At 39.3% G+C, this 16,663-nt stretch overlaps 1 protein-coding gene across 3 annotated transcripts in view; it reads right to left on the bottom strand.

Moving 5' to 3' along the window:
* The window catches only part of IBTK (inhibitor of Bruton tyrosine kinase), a 58,674-nt gene that overhangs the window by 4,339 nt on the left and 37,672 nt on the right, over positions 1-16,663 (bottom strand). For 2 of the 3 annotated variants that reach the window (XM_057412535.1, XM_057412536.1), the window contains exons 24-26: positions 15,908-16,000; positions 14,628-14,786; positions 7,141-7,293 (exon numbers count right to left, since the gene is read on the bottom strand). In XM_057412535.1, coding sequence (XP_057268518.1) covers positions 7,141-7,293; positions 14,628-14,786; positions 15,908-16,000 — 405 coding nt within the window. The remainder of the gene's footprint in view (positions 1-7,140; positions 7,294-14,627; positions 14,787-15,907; positions 16,001-16,663) is intronic. The other variant, XM_057412537.1, reaches the window with a different exon arrangement.

Raw genomic sequence — 16,663 nt, 5'->3', positions numbered from 1 at the left:
CAAACTCTTGGAAAGGAGGAAAAATCTATAGAAAGCTAAGAGAATTCCAGTAACTGCTAAGCTCTCTGCCTGGAATATTTTCCCCAGAACAACACAATTCCAAGGTCAACAAAAACTATATTCATACCACTAAGCAATGATGGCAAGATCTCAAGGAAAAAAATCTGAAAAGCAACATCCATCATTAAAATGGCATTTAAATGAACCATGCCCAGGTTTTTGTCATAAAACATAACTGCCCACCAAACAGCTAACTACTCAAAGAACAGAATGAACACAAACTTAACTGCTCTGGGAAAAGATACATGTATCTGCAGAAACAGCTGCCAGGGCATAACACTGGATTTCAAAAGAGGCTTTCTACAGTGTCACTCCCTTGAATAGAACTCTGTGTTTCTGCCGGAAAGCACAGTTCATGTTAGTCAAGATGATCCTTCCCCTCCTTTTTCAGTATTGGTGATCATATCAGACACTGACAGGTCAGACAGTGGTACATTGTATGGAGAGGAAACCAAAGAGGTGTGGTGCTCTCCAAACTGGAAATTTCCAGATAACCACTATTACAGAGATTTTAAAGAACTGACACGTGAAACAACAGCTGCATGCCAAGACTGGTGAAATCTGGTGTACCATTCTCCAGATGGAGTATTTATGTAGCTTCAGTTGCTTTATTTTGACGTCATTAATACACAATGTCTTTTCCATAGGTGCTGAAGAACACTTAGGAAAAAAAAGGGAGAAAAATCAGTACTTTGCAATTTTTTTTCCCTCTTTTATCTTTGGCAAAAAAATACCATTGGCAGGTTAGAGAATCCTATTTTATTTAAGAAAGGTCTTGGGTCATGACAGATAAGGGTGGTAAACAAATAATGGGAATTCTGTAAAACACTGAGTCAAGGTCCACATAACCAAATTTACTATTTTTTAAACAAGTTTCTCATAGCTCTGCTACCTAAATACTACTTTACTCACTTTACAGCTAGGTTAATTGTTATTTTAGACAATAAGTTAACCAAAAGAAATATAACAAAGTTACTGCTGATGGATGCAATAAACAGAAAAGCTCAAACCAGTAGACAATATTAAGTGATGCTATTAATTTAGCAAAGGATAAAAATGAACAATACGACTGCGGAAGACAGCAGTGGGAAATTCAGAAGTACAAAAGAAAAGACTGAAGTGAAGGCTGTAGTAGTTAGTTGTGAGCTGAGAGTTTTTCAGCTTGAAGAGAAAAAGGAGAATCCAGGGTGTACTGATCTCAGTAACAAATCAGAAGTATGTGGCTGAGGAAAAATTGTCTCCATTTGAAACAAATACTTTTACCAACATATCCCACACTGGACAAAGCTTATTTGGATGAGCTTTTAGTTTTGGTCTTGTAGGTTCAAGGAAGAACACTAAATTGTCACTGTTCTATGTTCTATATTCTATGATTCTATTACACAGAGAATAACTGATATTAAATCTTCCACTGATCATCTTCTGAGAGAAAACAAAAAATTATCTCCAACATTGCAAAGAAAAGAATGAGAGAGCCTCCTCCAAACACAAAACCAGATCATTTCAATGTGCCTTAAGTCAACCAGCATGGCAGAAGGTTGGCAGGAATGAACAAGTCCTACATGGACTTGGAATTCAAACAGGACAAATACAGTGGAAACACAGACAGCCTACACCAGAGGAAAGTATAAATATTACTTCTGTGTAGAGGAACACAGTTGTAAAAGTCAGTGCTTGGCTGGAGCTGAAACAACTCAGAGAGGTGGAGGACAAAAAGAAGGGTTTCTATATTAGTGAGAAGAAAAAGAAACCAATGAACCAACCACCGTGTTTTCTTGATGACTAGAAAAATCTAAATGTTATACCCATTTTCCAGGATGATATAGGGAACTACAGACTGATCAATATCACCTCAATCCTGGGGAAGACTGGGGAGCAAATCCACCTGGAAGTAATTTCTAAGTGCATGCAGGACCGGGCATTGATTTATGACATGTATTTATGACAAGGCAAATTTTACCTGACCAGCCTGGTTGCCTTCCATGATAGGATGACAGACTCTGCAGACAACCAGGGAGCAGTGGTTATCATGTTCTTTGGCTTCAGCAAGGTCTTTGACATGTTCTATTATCCTATGCTTATACTCAGTCTGAAAAATACGGACTGAGTAAATGGACTACGAGATGGTTGGAAAATGGGCTGGACTGAAGCCTTCAGAGTTTGCACAAAGTCCAACTGGAAACCAAATACTAGTGACAGTTCTCAGGGAGTATTGCTGGGACCAATCCTATCTAGCATCTTTGGTAAAACAGAGCATACTCTCAGCAAAGCCACAGATGGATGAGGAGAAGGTGTGGAGGGTGCAGCAGTCCACAGTCTGGATGCCAGGCTGCTATCCTGGAGGCCTTCAAGAGGCTGGAGAAATGGGCAACCAAGAACTCATTTATTTCAAAGGCAAGCGCAAAGTCACATATTTGAAAGAGAACAGCCCCATGCAGCAATACAGGCCAGGGACTGACTGAGTAGAGAGAAGCCTGGCAGAGAAGGACCTGCAGAGTCCTGGCTGGCAGCAAGTTGAAGATGAATCAGCATGTGCCCCTGCAGCAAAGGCGTCCAACTGCATACTGGGGTGTACTAGCAAAAGTGCAGTCAGGTAGACAAAGGAAGCGATTCTTCCCCTCTCTGCTGTATTTATTAGTCTACATACAGAGTATCACATCCATTTTTGGGCTCCTCAATACAAGAAGGATCCTGTCAGGCTGGAACAAGTCTAGTGGAGGGCTACAAAGATTAGAGGCTGGAGCGCATCACAGGAAGAACTGTGTTTTGTTAATCCTAAAGGAAGTCAGCAAAGGGCATTACTGTCTTCAATTGCCTAAATAGAGTTTAGAGAAAAGATGTAGCAAGAATCTTCTTACAGGTGCACAGTCATAAAGCAGCAGCATCACAGGCTGCAAAACAGGAAATCCTAGTTGGATATAAGGAATGACAAAAAATGCCGGTATGGGGACAATCACACACAAGAACATGTTGCCCAGGATGTCTGGGGTATCTTCATACTCGGAAGCAGTCACAACGCAACTGGACCAGGCCCTGAGCAACATGATCTAGTTTGACTTATTTTAAGCAAGAGGCTGAACTACAGAATCTAAATTATTCTATGATTTCAACAGCCGGGGACTACATTTTAGCTGAAGTCTAGATACATTAGCTTCCAGCTTTTACTGCACTTAATATAGTAACACAATAAAGAGCAAGAAAGAACCAGAGAAAAGGAAGGAAGGAGAGGAATTGATGAAAGCAGTTTTTTGCTTGCTTGTTTGTTAATTAAGAGCATGTTTGTAGAACTTACTACATGCCTTTGTTCTGGTGTCATCTCTCAACTTTACCTCTTTTTACACCTGCTTTACTAATGCTCACCTTTCTGCACATTTGACACCTACCCTCTTTCCCACTCACAATCCAAAGAACTCATAGCACTTCTATAAATGAACCCAAGTAGACTGTTATACTTAACAAACTTGTTTCAATACAGAGAAAAAGTTCTTTCCAGAGAAAGACTTCCAAACAAATTAAAGAAACCCCCCAAACGACCCAAAAACCACAACAGAAATTTTCAAAACATGGAATTAATAGTTCCTGTGTCACAGCACACTCTAGTGAGCAATTAAAAGATAAGTTTAAATACCTATGTCATCTCCCTCAATTTAAATGTGCCTCTAAAATGTAGGATGTAGTTCACATATTTTGAAGCTGTTTGTACATATGTACATCTGTGTTTCTTGCTAGCAAGTCACTCGGTCCAGATATTAAATCAACTGCAGATATTTCAACATGCTAGATTAATTCTCAGCTGGCATCAAAATAACTAGGAGAAATGAAGCAGACGGGAAATGTGAAGCTAATAAACACAGAAAGAAAAAAAAGCAGCCTCAAAAATATAGAACTTGGAAACCTGGAAATCTTGAAAATTAAAGACTGATGCAGAGACATAAGTGGTTCTGCATGGAAACAAACCAGCCAAATATCATCAGCACTGAAGCAACCTGATTATCTCAGCTGGCTGAACTTGCCATGACTCTTGCACAGCCACCAACATGTCCTAGCACTCAGCTCCCCAGTGTTTCTTGAGGAGTTTTTTCTTTTGAAGCCAGTTAAGGTCCAGTGCCTCCCTGATCTAATGACTGCTCTCAGAAAAGGAACACAAAGCCTGGTCTACTGCAGAACCCCCTGGGTTTTGCTGTACCATTTGAGTCATGTACTATTTATTAGCTCATTATTAGCCATGCCAGAACTAGGCCATTCCCACGCGAAGCCACAAAGACTTGTTTCCACTAAGACTCTTCACTGCTCCCTGGAGTAACACAGTGAAGACAACCCAGGCTGCCACAACAAAGTTAAGTCATGTCAGGCCTATGTTTTTAGCTTAGGCTACGAGTTACACATGCACAGCTGCACAGTGTAACTCCCAAGGCTGAGCTGTCCCTGGAAACAATGCAGCCGCAACCACACAGCCCAGCTTTTGGGCTCATCTGTCTCTGAACTGAAACCAGTTCACATATTCACATTCATGACATGGTTCATGTACAGAAAATTTCAGGGTTGCATATACTGGAAGGTGACAGCATATGGAAAAGTCTTTTTTGGTGATTGCATAAAAATCCTCACCCAGAGACTACTGCACAGTTTATACAAAGAAAAAAGACAAAGCAGGAACAGTAGCCATGCCAGTACCTTCAGTGTCTCATCACCGAGTCTGACATCAACAGATGAGGATTCCTTACACTCTACACACATGTAATTTCCTTTCTTTAAAAAGGAAGGGTTTGGATAATTTATCATCACAGAAATAGCCCTTCAACACCACAGGCAGAAATCAGAGCCTACTGTGACAGGAACTGTCAAAGAATAAAATTACCTCAAACTAGAAACTCAGCTCCTAACTTTCTGATGGATGAACTAGTCACCTAGGCTCTTTATACCTAATGGAGAGAAATAAGCATCTTCAGACACAATTCAAAACAACTGAAATAGCTCTGGAAGTGCTGTCCTTTCCAACTGATAATAGTCAATCTAGTCATCTAGGCGCCCACCAGCCTAATGTATCATTTTCGGACAGCTAAAGTATTAGGCCTGGATTCAGCTCAAATAATCCACTTTGAGAGTGTGCAGACTGGCCAGACAGCACAGACTAGACAAAGCAATGCAAAAGGAAAAGAAATGACTTTATGAAGATCACAGAGCAAGTGTGACAAAGCTAATAATAGCATCCAGTGCAAATTTCCTTATCACCAGCTCTTGCCATCTCCCATATGACAAAAAGCTTTATTATTTTGCTAGCAACAAAATTAATGATACCTGGTTTTCCAGAGATTTGTCCCTACATCTCATCACAGAAACTTCAGCTTTATCCCTCTGTTCCTGAAGAATGCCTTCCCATCACACACAGTCTCCAAATCCTCCTACCTCTCTCTTCTAACACTGTCCCGCACAATGTTCCTGTATTTCTACCCTCATTTTTTCTTTATCTACCAATAGGACATATGCTACTTTTGTCCTAGGGAAACACCAGTTTTTATACAAGCTGACCAACCAAGAGGCAGGTCAAGCAGAACTTTCTTTTTCTTATGGAGGAGACAGTTTTTGAAGTGGGATGGAACAAGACTTCGTAAGAAAAACTGGGAGTTAATTGGTGTCAGGGCTCTCTGTGACCAACAGGCTCTGCAAACTTTTATCCCTCAGTGCAGATGTGTAAACTTGAGTCAGGCTGTGATGAACAGAGTTGAGCTGTAACGCAGACCTGTGCAAAAGCTCAGAGGGGCTCCCCCTCTTTACTCAGGATTTGCATTTATGCTCAGTCTGTTAGTCTTAGGCCTTTCTTGAGCTACACTGCAGCTATGCACAAGCTCAGCATTGCTGTTCCTGACCCTGACTTGACTTGTAGGTTTGACCTCATCCCAATGAACTTGTCTGCACACACTGACACTGGCTCACCCTGGTTTCCAGCACAGAGCCCGCCCTGCTCACTTTACCCCAGCACAGTGGGGCGGCGCTCTTGCTAGGAGGCCAGTGCCCAGCCAGGCCTGCTGTGACACTTGGCTCCCCAGCCATCATGGGGCAGCTGGCCTGTGCTGCTTCCAGACAGTGCCTGAGAAAGTGTAAGATTTTCAGGCTCTCTGAATTGTTAATACATTTGAAATGCATAGCATTCAAAGTTACTGATGATAGGGGAAGAGATGCAGGTAGGCAGGCAGATGCAGGAAGGTCAGTCATACAGACCTTCAGGAATATGGCTGAGATTTCTTTCCTCAGCTTAGACAGTTATTTTAACCCCAAAAAGAGGTTTTATTTGAGGTAGCAAGAGGATGCATGGCTATAACAACTGGACCAATGATTAATATTGTCTAATACTAAACACACAATTAATGTGCACCTCAGAACAAGTTGTGTCCTTAGAACTGTAGTCACCCATTAATTACAATACACAGACATAACCAATGCATCAGTATTTCAGTAAGCCTTCTTAATCCATGAAAAATTTGATCTAAACAACTAAGTCAGCTTATAAGAAAGCTCAGATCAGGAAATGCTAAAAATATGTTTGCAGAAATTGATTTTATCTACTCGGATGCTACAAAGAACTATTCCTAAGCAAACTCTGCTTCATGTATGCCATATCCAAATGCTAAAGAATGTCTAATTTCTACAGAAGTTAGAAAACACAGGTTTATAATTTTTAATTTTTATACATACATATACAAATGTACACACACTTACGTAGTTTGCCCAGAGCCTGAAATGATTGTGTCCATCTATACACAGACACCTATCTATATATACAGACACAAACACTTCAAACATCCAACAGAATATTAGCATTGGAATTAAACTGCTTTAGTCTTTAAGCCTCCTACTCATAAGGATATTCCATTCATAAAATCTATGAAAGCACTGAAATCAGATTTCAATGACAATCATTGAAAGACAGAAATCATTGAAAACCAAAACAGTCAATGAAAGAATGCTTGTAGGATTTATTTCTTTTTTAATGACAATTTTATCCTTTCAGCAGAATTTAAACAGGTTATTGTGGTTCTTGTCTAATGGATGATTAGGAGCTTTGGAAAAGCCTGCTCTTACCTTATGGTGTTTTGGGCTGATGAATCCTCAGTTCCTTTATGTCCAGCTCTTTTGATACCAGCACCAGGAGAATTATTTGCATTCATGCATTTTTCTTCTTCCATTACAAGATCACGGAATGACTTTGGGAAAGCAGAATGTAATGAAGATGACCTAAAAAAACCAACCCCAAAACCAACTATTTTATACTTGCAGTGTCCAAGACTCCATATTGTTCCATGATTCATATAGCAGAGGGCCTTTTCAGTTACTAAAAATAAAAATACAATATTACCTAGCTTTTGTAACTCATCATTATGCCTGCTAGACCTCATTTACCAAAATTGGTCACTTTGGGTCAAATAGATAAGCATCAGATAATAAGTACTTATGAGAACAGAACAAGCCAGTCATATGGAATTTTCATTAGAAGGAAAACCAACAACTTACACAAATACCCAAACCCATCCTTCCAACTATTCCACACCTAACCCATTCTCAATTTTATTTGCACAGACACCTTGTCTTAGACAAGCTATATTCTTATAAATCACACAACGCTTTAGTACTTTCATTCTAATATTGTTAGTTTACCACCACGGAAGTCAACTACAGCTGATGATCTTTCCATAAGATATGAGTTACTCATATCTGCTGGAGGCAATATAAAACACTTAATTCACACTCAAATTCCTAAAACTGATATGCTTTACTTTGTTTTACTTGCCAAAAGTATAGCCTGCAGTATTACTGAATTAGAGCCTGCATATTATCTTTCAAAAGTAAACAAGTATGAAAATATAGCAATTTAGTATCATAGCTATTCTGAACATTTTCTCATCCAAAAGCGTTTTTATGTACAGAATTCAAGGTAGTTACCATTAGCTTCTTCCTCACCCATCAAGGCTTTGGAATTAATTCTTCATACATTTGCTTACATTTAACTTTACTAAGCACAGCAGTCCCACTCATTGTCAAATACATATTGGAAGAATAGCTCTGTTCATTATCTACTCAAATATGAGATCAATTATAAACACTACTGAAGTAAAACTAGCTTTCTATACAATGCTAATTGTTGTGCCGCCAGCATAAGCAGCAAAGCATCTTAAGCTGAAGACTGTCAAACTCTTACCTATGTGGTTCACAATTTAAGACAACAAACAAGGCAACTAAAACACTACAACACTGTATCTGAAATCTCACAACAAAAGCAACTGAAAGTTATATATGGTGTCTGAACCCCCTCCTCAACCACCTAGGCTTATGTCTGGAAAGGTTCTGTTGTTGAGTTTTTCCTCTTTTTTTTTTTTTATTTAATATTGCATAAACAATGCAGAAGGCACAGAAAGCAGAATGAGAACCCCCAGATGCAGGGGCGTTTTTGCACAGAGTCATTTTGCACATCCTCTATTCCTGCCACCAGCTGGTACACAAGAGTCCAAGCAAGTGTTTGACCAGAACTACCCCACATACACTATACCAAGAAGGCAAATAGTTCCCTTGGGATCTGCTGACGCAGAAGCTTCTTTTTTAAACAGTTTAAGTAGCCTATTTTCATGAAAATTCTGTACTGCAATCAGATCCATTTGCAACACAGCACCAAAACTCCCCCCAGAAAATACGCAAAACACTACCCTGCCTCTTGACAAAAAAACAACCCTGCATCATTCTCACCTTGTGAACCTATCCAAAACAGTTACTGGAGGCTTAAAACGGTTCACCTTAAACTGGTAAAAATTTTCCTAAGGGCAACAACTCTGTATTTCACCTTGCACTGCCTGATACATTGTCATTTCTATCTAATTTGTAACATTAGAAAAACTAATTTATACATCTTTTTTAAAAAAGTGAATGCAACAAAGTTCCTTTAAGCTGTAGCTGTAAAACATCAAAATCAGGAGGTTTCAAAACAACTGCTGGTGTTTCAGCATAAGCTGGACAAACTGACAAACTAGACATTAAAATATACAATTGCCAATTCTCAGGCTACACTCCAAATATTTTTTTTTCTGCCTCCACTCTTGAAGAGCCATAGGCTTTCCTGAGGTTAAAAAAAAAAACCAAAACAAATAAACACCACCCCACCCACCCCTCCCCCCCTTTAGATATGGAAAACTAACAGAGTTAACACCTAGCTTCTTGCATTACATACTCTCAAAGTGTTCCTAGAGTGACTCCCGTCCCCCTTCTAATTTCCATTTCTCTTCAAAGGAGGAAAGGTAGGTTCAGTCCCCCAAAAACTGTGAAACTGGCAGACTTTTTGGTGGAAAAGGTAGGACATTGTGAATAACAGACTGTCTTTTAGTCAACCAAAAAAGAGCCAGAAGGTCCCACACCCTTCTGGCAAGTGTGCTCTCTGCACATCCAAGATGAGTATCTTATTTCATTGGAACACAAGTTCTATGGCTTTGACTATACTGCATGTGTGGAAAGCTCAATATATTGCCAAATGCTTAATAGTCTGTTGTGAATTTACAGAATATAAAACTTTGCAAGTACAATATAAGAGCAGATGAATAGCACCGTTTTACCTTACATACAAAACTACAACTAGAGGGGCAGTCAAATAGTTGATGGCTTGCCTAGAGCAGCTAAAAATTTATTCAACAAATGCTCTCTTCCAGCAGCTAGGCATAATTTTAAACATTCATATACCTCCTACTGGTTCTTTGCTTGAACTCTTGAGCTACTGGCATTTTCCAGATCAGCAGCCAGTGGAATGCTGCAGAAGAACGTACAGAATCATGCTTGGTGACCACATGAGCATTAGATGGATTCCATCCTCCTGAAACACACCCTGGCCTTTCCACTTAAGATGGTTTGTGTAACACAGTATGGCCCAGCTACTTTTAAAAACTCTTTCATCAGAACCTTAAGAGAACAATGTATCTTCTGGAGATAGTTATCTAAGCATATTAAAAAAATCAGCCCACACTTTTTAAATGCAGGGAACAGTTCATAGGCAGTTGGTACTTTAAATTAGGTAACAATAGGCAAAGAATTATCTATCAAAAAGTTGATGTATAGCACAAATACTATTCAGATCAAGGAAGTTATGCCCCAAACTTTTTTTTAATCAGGGTTTCTTCTAATATCTTACTTTCTGTATTAAGAAGTAAATAATTTAACTAGAGGCATCTAACTCAGGTGCTTCAGTCAACCAGTACAAATACTTCTAGAGTCATTTATCTCGCACTGAAAAACAGGACTTCAGGAACCAACAAAAACCTCTTCTAAAGAAGTCCAGATAACTAGATAATCTATGCAATGTCTTCCAAAGCCTACTTCAGGCTCTACTATATCTGGAAGTCGTGTATAAAGCAGAAAAGGGAAAGACCAAGCTGGAGAACGACATCATCCTGCAGAGATGTTCTCATAGCCCCTTCTGGTGATATCCAAAGACTGTCAGAGACAAGTATACAGACCTGCAGCTTGAAAAAGGCTAGCAGAACAAAAAAAAAAAAAAAAAAAAAAGAATTTAACTGATGATATTTAAGATGACTGGTCAAAAACACCCATGAAATGCCTACAACAGTGATAATTAACATCAGCCCAAGCCACGGAATGGCAGGTGTGGGGATGTTCCTTTGAAGACCCCACTGTGACCACAGAAAGGCCCCTGACTCTGTTGGGTCACTGAGGAAAAGGACTGACTCATGCAGGCCATGGTCCACCTCATCAGCAGTGCTCCTGAGTAGCTGCAGCTTTTCTCCTACATGAGCATGGACACCCCTTTGAGTCACTCATCAGTTACTGCACAAGAGCATGGCTTCCATGGTGCTGCCACACTGAGTCACTGATGGGTAGAAAGGTGGTAGGTTTGTAACAACACATATATTAATGTGTGAATAAGCCCATGCGATTTGTGCGTGAAAGACTGCATAAATCATTGCCACAGATGTAGTGAAGGGCCCAAAATTGAACACAGCATCTGAGGCCTCACCAATGCAAGTACAGGGGGATGATCACAAACCTAGCCCTCCAGGCCACAGCAGTTCTGACATTAAAAAAAACAACTAACTTGCTGCTTGACCTGCAGTATCACCTGTGTAAAGCACAGAAAATGTTCTTTGGGCATTTGAGATCAGTGTTAACGATTCTGAAATTCATCCACTCACTAGAATTCCAAAGACAAATCTTGCAACCGTTCTTCCTCCTATTGTGAAGGTGCCAATTACAGTTTAGAGGTCAGGTAGAGTTTGAATCCTTCAGCACAAAGCAATTCATTTCTTCTTTAAGACAAAATTATGGGCTTTGCCCAGTGTTGTACCAGAGTAACTTTTGGGGGCTATGGGAGTAAATGAGACCCTAAATTTTGGTATTAGGTGTACATGTTTGAAAACAAATTCAGTTGACGCATTCATAAGTCCTACTTGTACAAATCAAAGTGAAAGAATTTCACTTTTTCTTAGATTTACTTGAAATACTGTGTGCTGGGTATTCTAAAATCAGGTCACCTTAGGCAGTTCATTTTAGTACTTTACTGTAACAACATAGCTCTATAGCTTGTAAGTGGGACACTAGAAATACATGGCATATAACTTTTTTAAAAAGTTTTAATCTAGCCCTGATATACAGATGCCTACAGAGAAGATTTCTTGTCGCCACTTTACTGATCCTTGGAGGAATCCTGACCAGTCACTGTCAGAATCACTACTTGAAGGACACACCATGCTACATTACCTTGAATTCACTAAACAACTCCCCATTTCATATCAGATTTGACGCTCCCTGTAAAATAGTAAAGCCCTTTAAACGTATGTTTGAATGTACTGCATGGTGTCCACTGGAGAAGCAAAGCTTGTTCTGGTATCATAACTGGAAACAGAATACCATTTTAGAATCAATTATTATGCACAACTTTGGGATGACTATAACATGCTCTCACAGGTTTTCAAATACATTACTGATTTTGAACACCATCTCTATCTTACCATTATGATGTTCTGGGATATTACTGTTACTACTATGGTCTGAGATAACAGCATACCAACAGACCTATATAGCATCCCAAATAAATCTAAAGGCTTTTTAAACTCAAGATACTGATCATAAAAGCATCCATCCAAAACAAAGGAAGATGAGGTAACAGATACATGAAACAGAGCAAAGAAGCAAGCAGTTCTAGATATTACCCCAAACCTTTTGACACAGAACACCTCTCAGGAAGAAGCTACTGCCAGGAAGCAGCCTACCTTTTCCTCAGTCAGCCAGTCATGAGATTTTTTTTTTCTTTCTCTCCATAGACTCATTAAGTAGCTAACAGGCTACATGTCTGTTTTGAACTTACAAGAGCATAAAGGCAAAGATTCCAGCAGATGCTTACTACTCTTATATCTGAAAAGAGCAACCAATTCATATAAAGGATCAAAGAAAACAGAGCCAAAAGACACGAGGGAGATAGCTCTTATTGTGGAACATAAACCCATTCTTTGAAAGACAGATTCCTATTTTATTTTGAAATCTCTCCAATACAAAAGGAAAACTACTACAATAGCATTTAAAACAGCTAAATTGTGTAAAAAGACTTAATTTAAAATACAGTGACTGTGGTAAGTATGCAGCAAGCTTTGTTCCCACTGAGACAACACCAGGTAAGCTCTAGAGAGGAGACTGACTCAGAGTTCTTCTAAGGGTCCATTAGTGAAGCAACCTGCAATGAAAGTCTAGTCCTTGAACAGGGGAAGGGGAGAACTGACCAACATTTATCTTAAATTAAAAGCATGTGCATAGGTATTTATTAAATTTACATAGCTTGCAACTTTTAGTTATGTCTTTATGCTTTCACCTAATATCAACCGTAAATGTGAAGAACAAAGCACGGATAGGGCTAGCACCTCATTACAGTCATTGCTGCAAACCTAGTTCATTGAACAGATGATAAACCACTTTTCCATCTGATACAGTGATACTAACCTGAACATTTACATTGCATGTAATCAGAATTAAAAAATTTAAATCCATTATGCATCCTTCCACCATTAAGAAGTCTCAGCAGCATCTATCACTCCCTCCAGCTCCTAGACACGTAACTTATCTATAATTTAAGAAGATGACAGTCCCTTCTTCATCAGTTTTGCTCTACTCCAAAGTCATTAGAGCCCTTTTCCCCTGGAAGGGCTAATATTTCTCTATGTTTTTGACAAAGAAAAAAATACCATTCATAATGGTTTTCAATAATCTTTTCCTGAATCACAGAATCCTAAGGGTTGGAAGGGACCTCAAAAGATCATCTAGTCCAACCCTCCTGCAAGGGCAGGGTAACCTACAGTACATCACACAGGAACTTGTCCAGGAGGGCCTTGAATATCTCCAATGTAGGAGACTCCACAACCCCCCTGGGCAACCTGTTCCAGTGCTCTGTCACTCTCACAGTAAAGAAATTTTTCCTGATGTTCACATGGAACCTCCTATGCTTCAGTTTACACCCATTGCCCCTTGTCCTATCACTGGACATCACGGAAAAAAACCTAGCTCCATCATCCTGACACTCACCCTTTACATATTTGTAAACATTGATGAGGTCACACCTCAGTCTCCTCTTCTCCACGCTAAAGAGACCCAGCTCCCTCAGCCTCTCCTCATAAGAGAGATATTCCATTCCCTTAATCATCTTTGTAGCTCTGGGCTGGATTCTTTCAAGCAATTCCCTGTCCTTCTTGAACTGAGGGGCCCAGAACTGGACACAATAATCCAGATGCCGCCTCACCAAGGCAGAGTAGAGGGGGAGGAGAACCTCTCTTGACCTACTAACCACACCCTTTCTAATGCACCCTAGGATGCCATTGGCCTTGGCCACAAGGGCACATTGCTGGCTCATGGTCATCCTCCTACCCACCAGGACACCCAGGTCCCTTTCCCCTTCACTACTGTCCAGCAGGTCAACCCCCAACCTGTACTGGTATATGGGGTTGTTCTTCCCCAGATGCAAGACTCTACCCTTGCCCTTGTTGAATTTCATCAAGTTCCTCTCCGCCCAACTCTCCAGCCTGTCCAGGTCTTGCTGAATGTCAACACAGCCCTCTGGTGTGTCAGCCACTCCTCCCAGTTTAGTATCATCAGCAAACTTGCTGAGGGTACATTCAGTTCCCTCATCCAGGTCGTTGATGAAAATATTAAACAGCACTGGTCCCAGCACCGACCCCTGAGGGACTCCACTAGTCACAAACTAAGTTTCAGAGCTTGTGCTCAACCTTCTTTTTCTATGCTTCACTTTGACACCATCTGCAAATACCACATCACACAAAGGCAAGAATTAGATGGGATGCACACTTCTGACTCACCGTAGCAAAATTTCAAAGAACTGTTAAACTGCAACCACTGCATTTCCCTGCCCCCTTTGAATTTCTAGATTACTACCAAATGTAGTACAAATAGCTCAATGCTAGTCTTTTTAATGAACAGAATGAACAGAACCTAGGCTGTATTTAACAAAATGCTTCTATGAGACTATTAAAAGTAAAAACACGCCAAAGAAAAAGAAGTGATATTTGACTGGAACATACCAGGCATTTCCTAGTTTTACAACTTGTGTAGGTGGGGGTGGTGCAGTTACTAATGTAGTAGTCTCTGTGCTGCTAGTTATTGATCCGTTATCTTTTGCTGCAAGTGCAATCATTTTCCTTTGCTTCTGGGAAAGTTTGATTCCATGAGAAGCCATTCTGCTGTGAATTGATATTGAAAAGAGAGATGTAAGATAAGTGTCCTTTGAGATGACTCACCTTTAATCTTGTAAATTAAACTGAGAAATGCTTCCTTTCTAGACCAAAATACTTAGTCTTGAATGTCAAAAGGGGAGCATATGGGAGGTGAGGGATTGGATGGCTGGGGACCAAAAGAAGGATCAATGTATATCAAGAATAACAAATAAAAGCATCATAAAACTATTTTTCATATAGATGTCTATAGATGAAAATATGCAGAGTAGGAATCAAGCCTCTAAAAGAGACAGACTACCACCAGATGAAGACTATTTTCTAATTTTGTGATTTTTGAGACTGTCAGCTTAGCTCCCTTAAACCAAAATATTCACGCATTAAAAAAAACTTATACAACATAAAGGCATTTTTTTCTATTTGTAATAATATTTTTTCTAAGCTATTTGGATTCTTCAGTCTTGGCTGTTTTGTTCATAGCTTCTGAATCTACCTAGCCAGCAACCTTTTACAAGGCTGCAGTACTGCTGTCCTAGCTCTCCTCTAATGCTACACTTCAAATTTCATGAAAGTCATCTCCAGTTCTTTTCCAGATCTTGCCAGTTAGGAAACACTAGGTTTAAACCACTGCTTCCTGAAAAAGTACATTTGTCTCCCTGTGTCTTTGGGATGCTTCTCTGAGCAAAAAAGGAAGAATTGTCAATATCAACACATGGATGCTGGGGTGGTCAGAGAATGTGAGACAATAAACAAACTTCAGGATGGATTACTTGTGGATCAGGACTGGTCTGGTCCACAAGTAATTTCTAAAGTGCTATAGACAAGAATTAATTAGCAATGAGAAAGCTCAGCAGAGGCAGGTCAATGATTTAAGATACTAGCTTACCAGCTCGCTCTTTAATATTTTAAGAGCTAAAATATGCATTTACCAAGATCAAAATAAAGGGATAGATTTCATATGCTCACAGCAAAACACCATAATGAACTGAAGTAAACAAAGCTGTTTAAAAACAAATATGACAGCTTTTCTCCTACCTTTTTTAAACTCTAAACTGCCTGAACCACTAACTAAATTCGTAGTAGCCTGGTCTATCACACTCTTCTTTTATACATTTTGGTTTTTTACCAACCCTGAATTTGCCTTTGGCATGGCTCCACATTTCTGCATACTTTCTTCAATTTCCATGATAGTTCTTAGATCCATAGCAGGAGGGCTGGCAGGGCTAAATGAAAAATAAAGAAGTTACCTTACAAGGCACTTATTTTTACTTACATTCCACAGTTCCAGCCTTCACTGAAATCCTCTAAATCATACATAAGCTTGGTAACCGGATGTATAATTTATTTCTGTTTCCTCAATTATGGGAAACCTCAAATAGAATGTTTCTGACAAAACTTGTATAAATATAAACACATTTAAGAGCACACCATAAAAATACTTTCAAGACTCATTATGCTACGAAGCAAAAAGATGTCAACTATGATTACTTAAAAAAAAAATTGGATACCTACATCCAGGGTACTTATTCCATAGTCAACTGCTCATGCTAAGTATTAGAGAAGCATTGCTTGCAACTCTTTCGCAAAGGCTCAATAAGATCTTTCTTTGAAGAATAGCATTAAATAATTTCACATGGCAAACAGAACACTCTTTGTAAAGTTAGAGCTCTGTACAAACAGCAGTAACATTCTCAGACTTTACTATCAGTTTCTTTTTTCATAAATGACTTTATTTTAAAACTCCACAGAAATGAACATGAATTAAAACCAGACATTTCCAAGCTTTACATAAAACTATATATTAAAACCTGTGTACTTAAAGGCATTTGTAAACTAAGCTGTGTTATAATTAGATTTAAGGACAGGCTTTGAAATAAACTATAGGC

Source organism: Pezoporus wallicus, unplaced genomic scaffold, assembly GCF_028554395.1.
Source record: "Pezoporus wallicus isolate ANWC-B61680 ecotype Strahan unplaced genomic scaffold, APGP_CSIRO_Pwel_v1 contig_4788, whole genome shotgun sequence".
NCBI lineage: Eukaryota > Metazoa > Chordata > Aves > Psittaciformes > Psittacidae > Pezoporus > Pezoporus wallicus.
The sequence above is the reverse complement of the archived record's forward strand: the minus strand, read 5'-3'. Positions and strand labels throughout refer to the sequence as shown.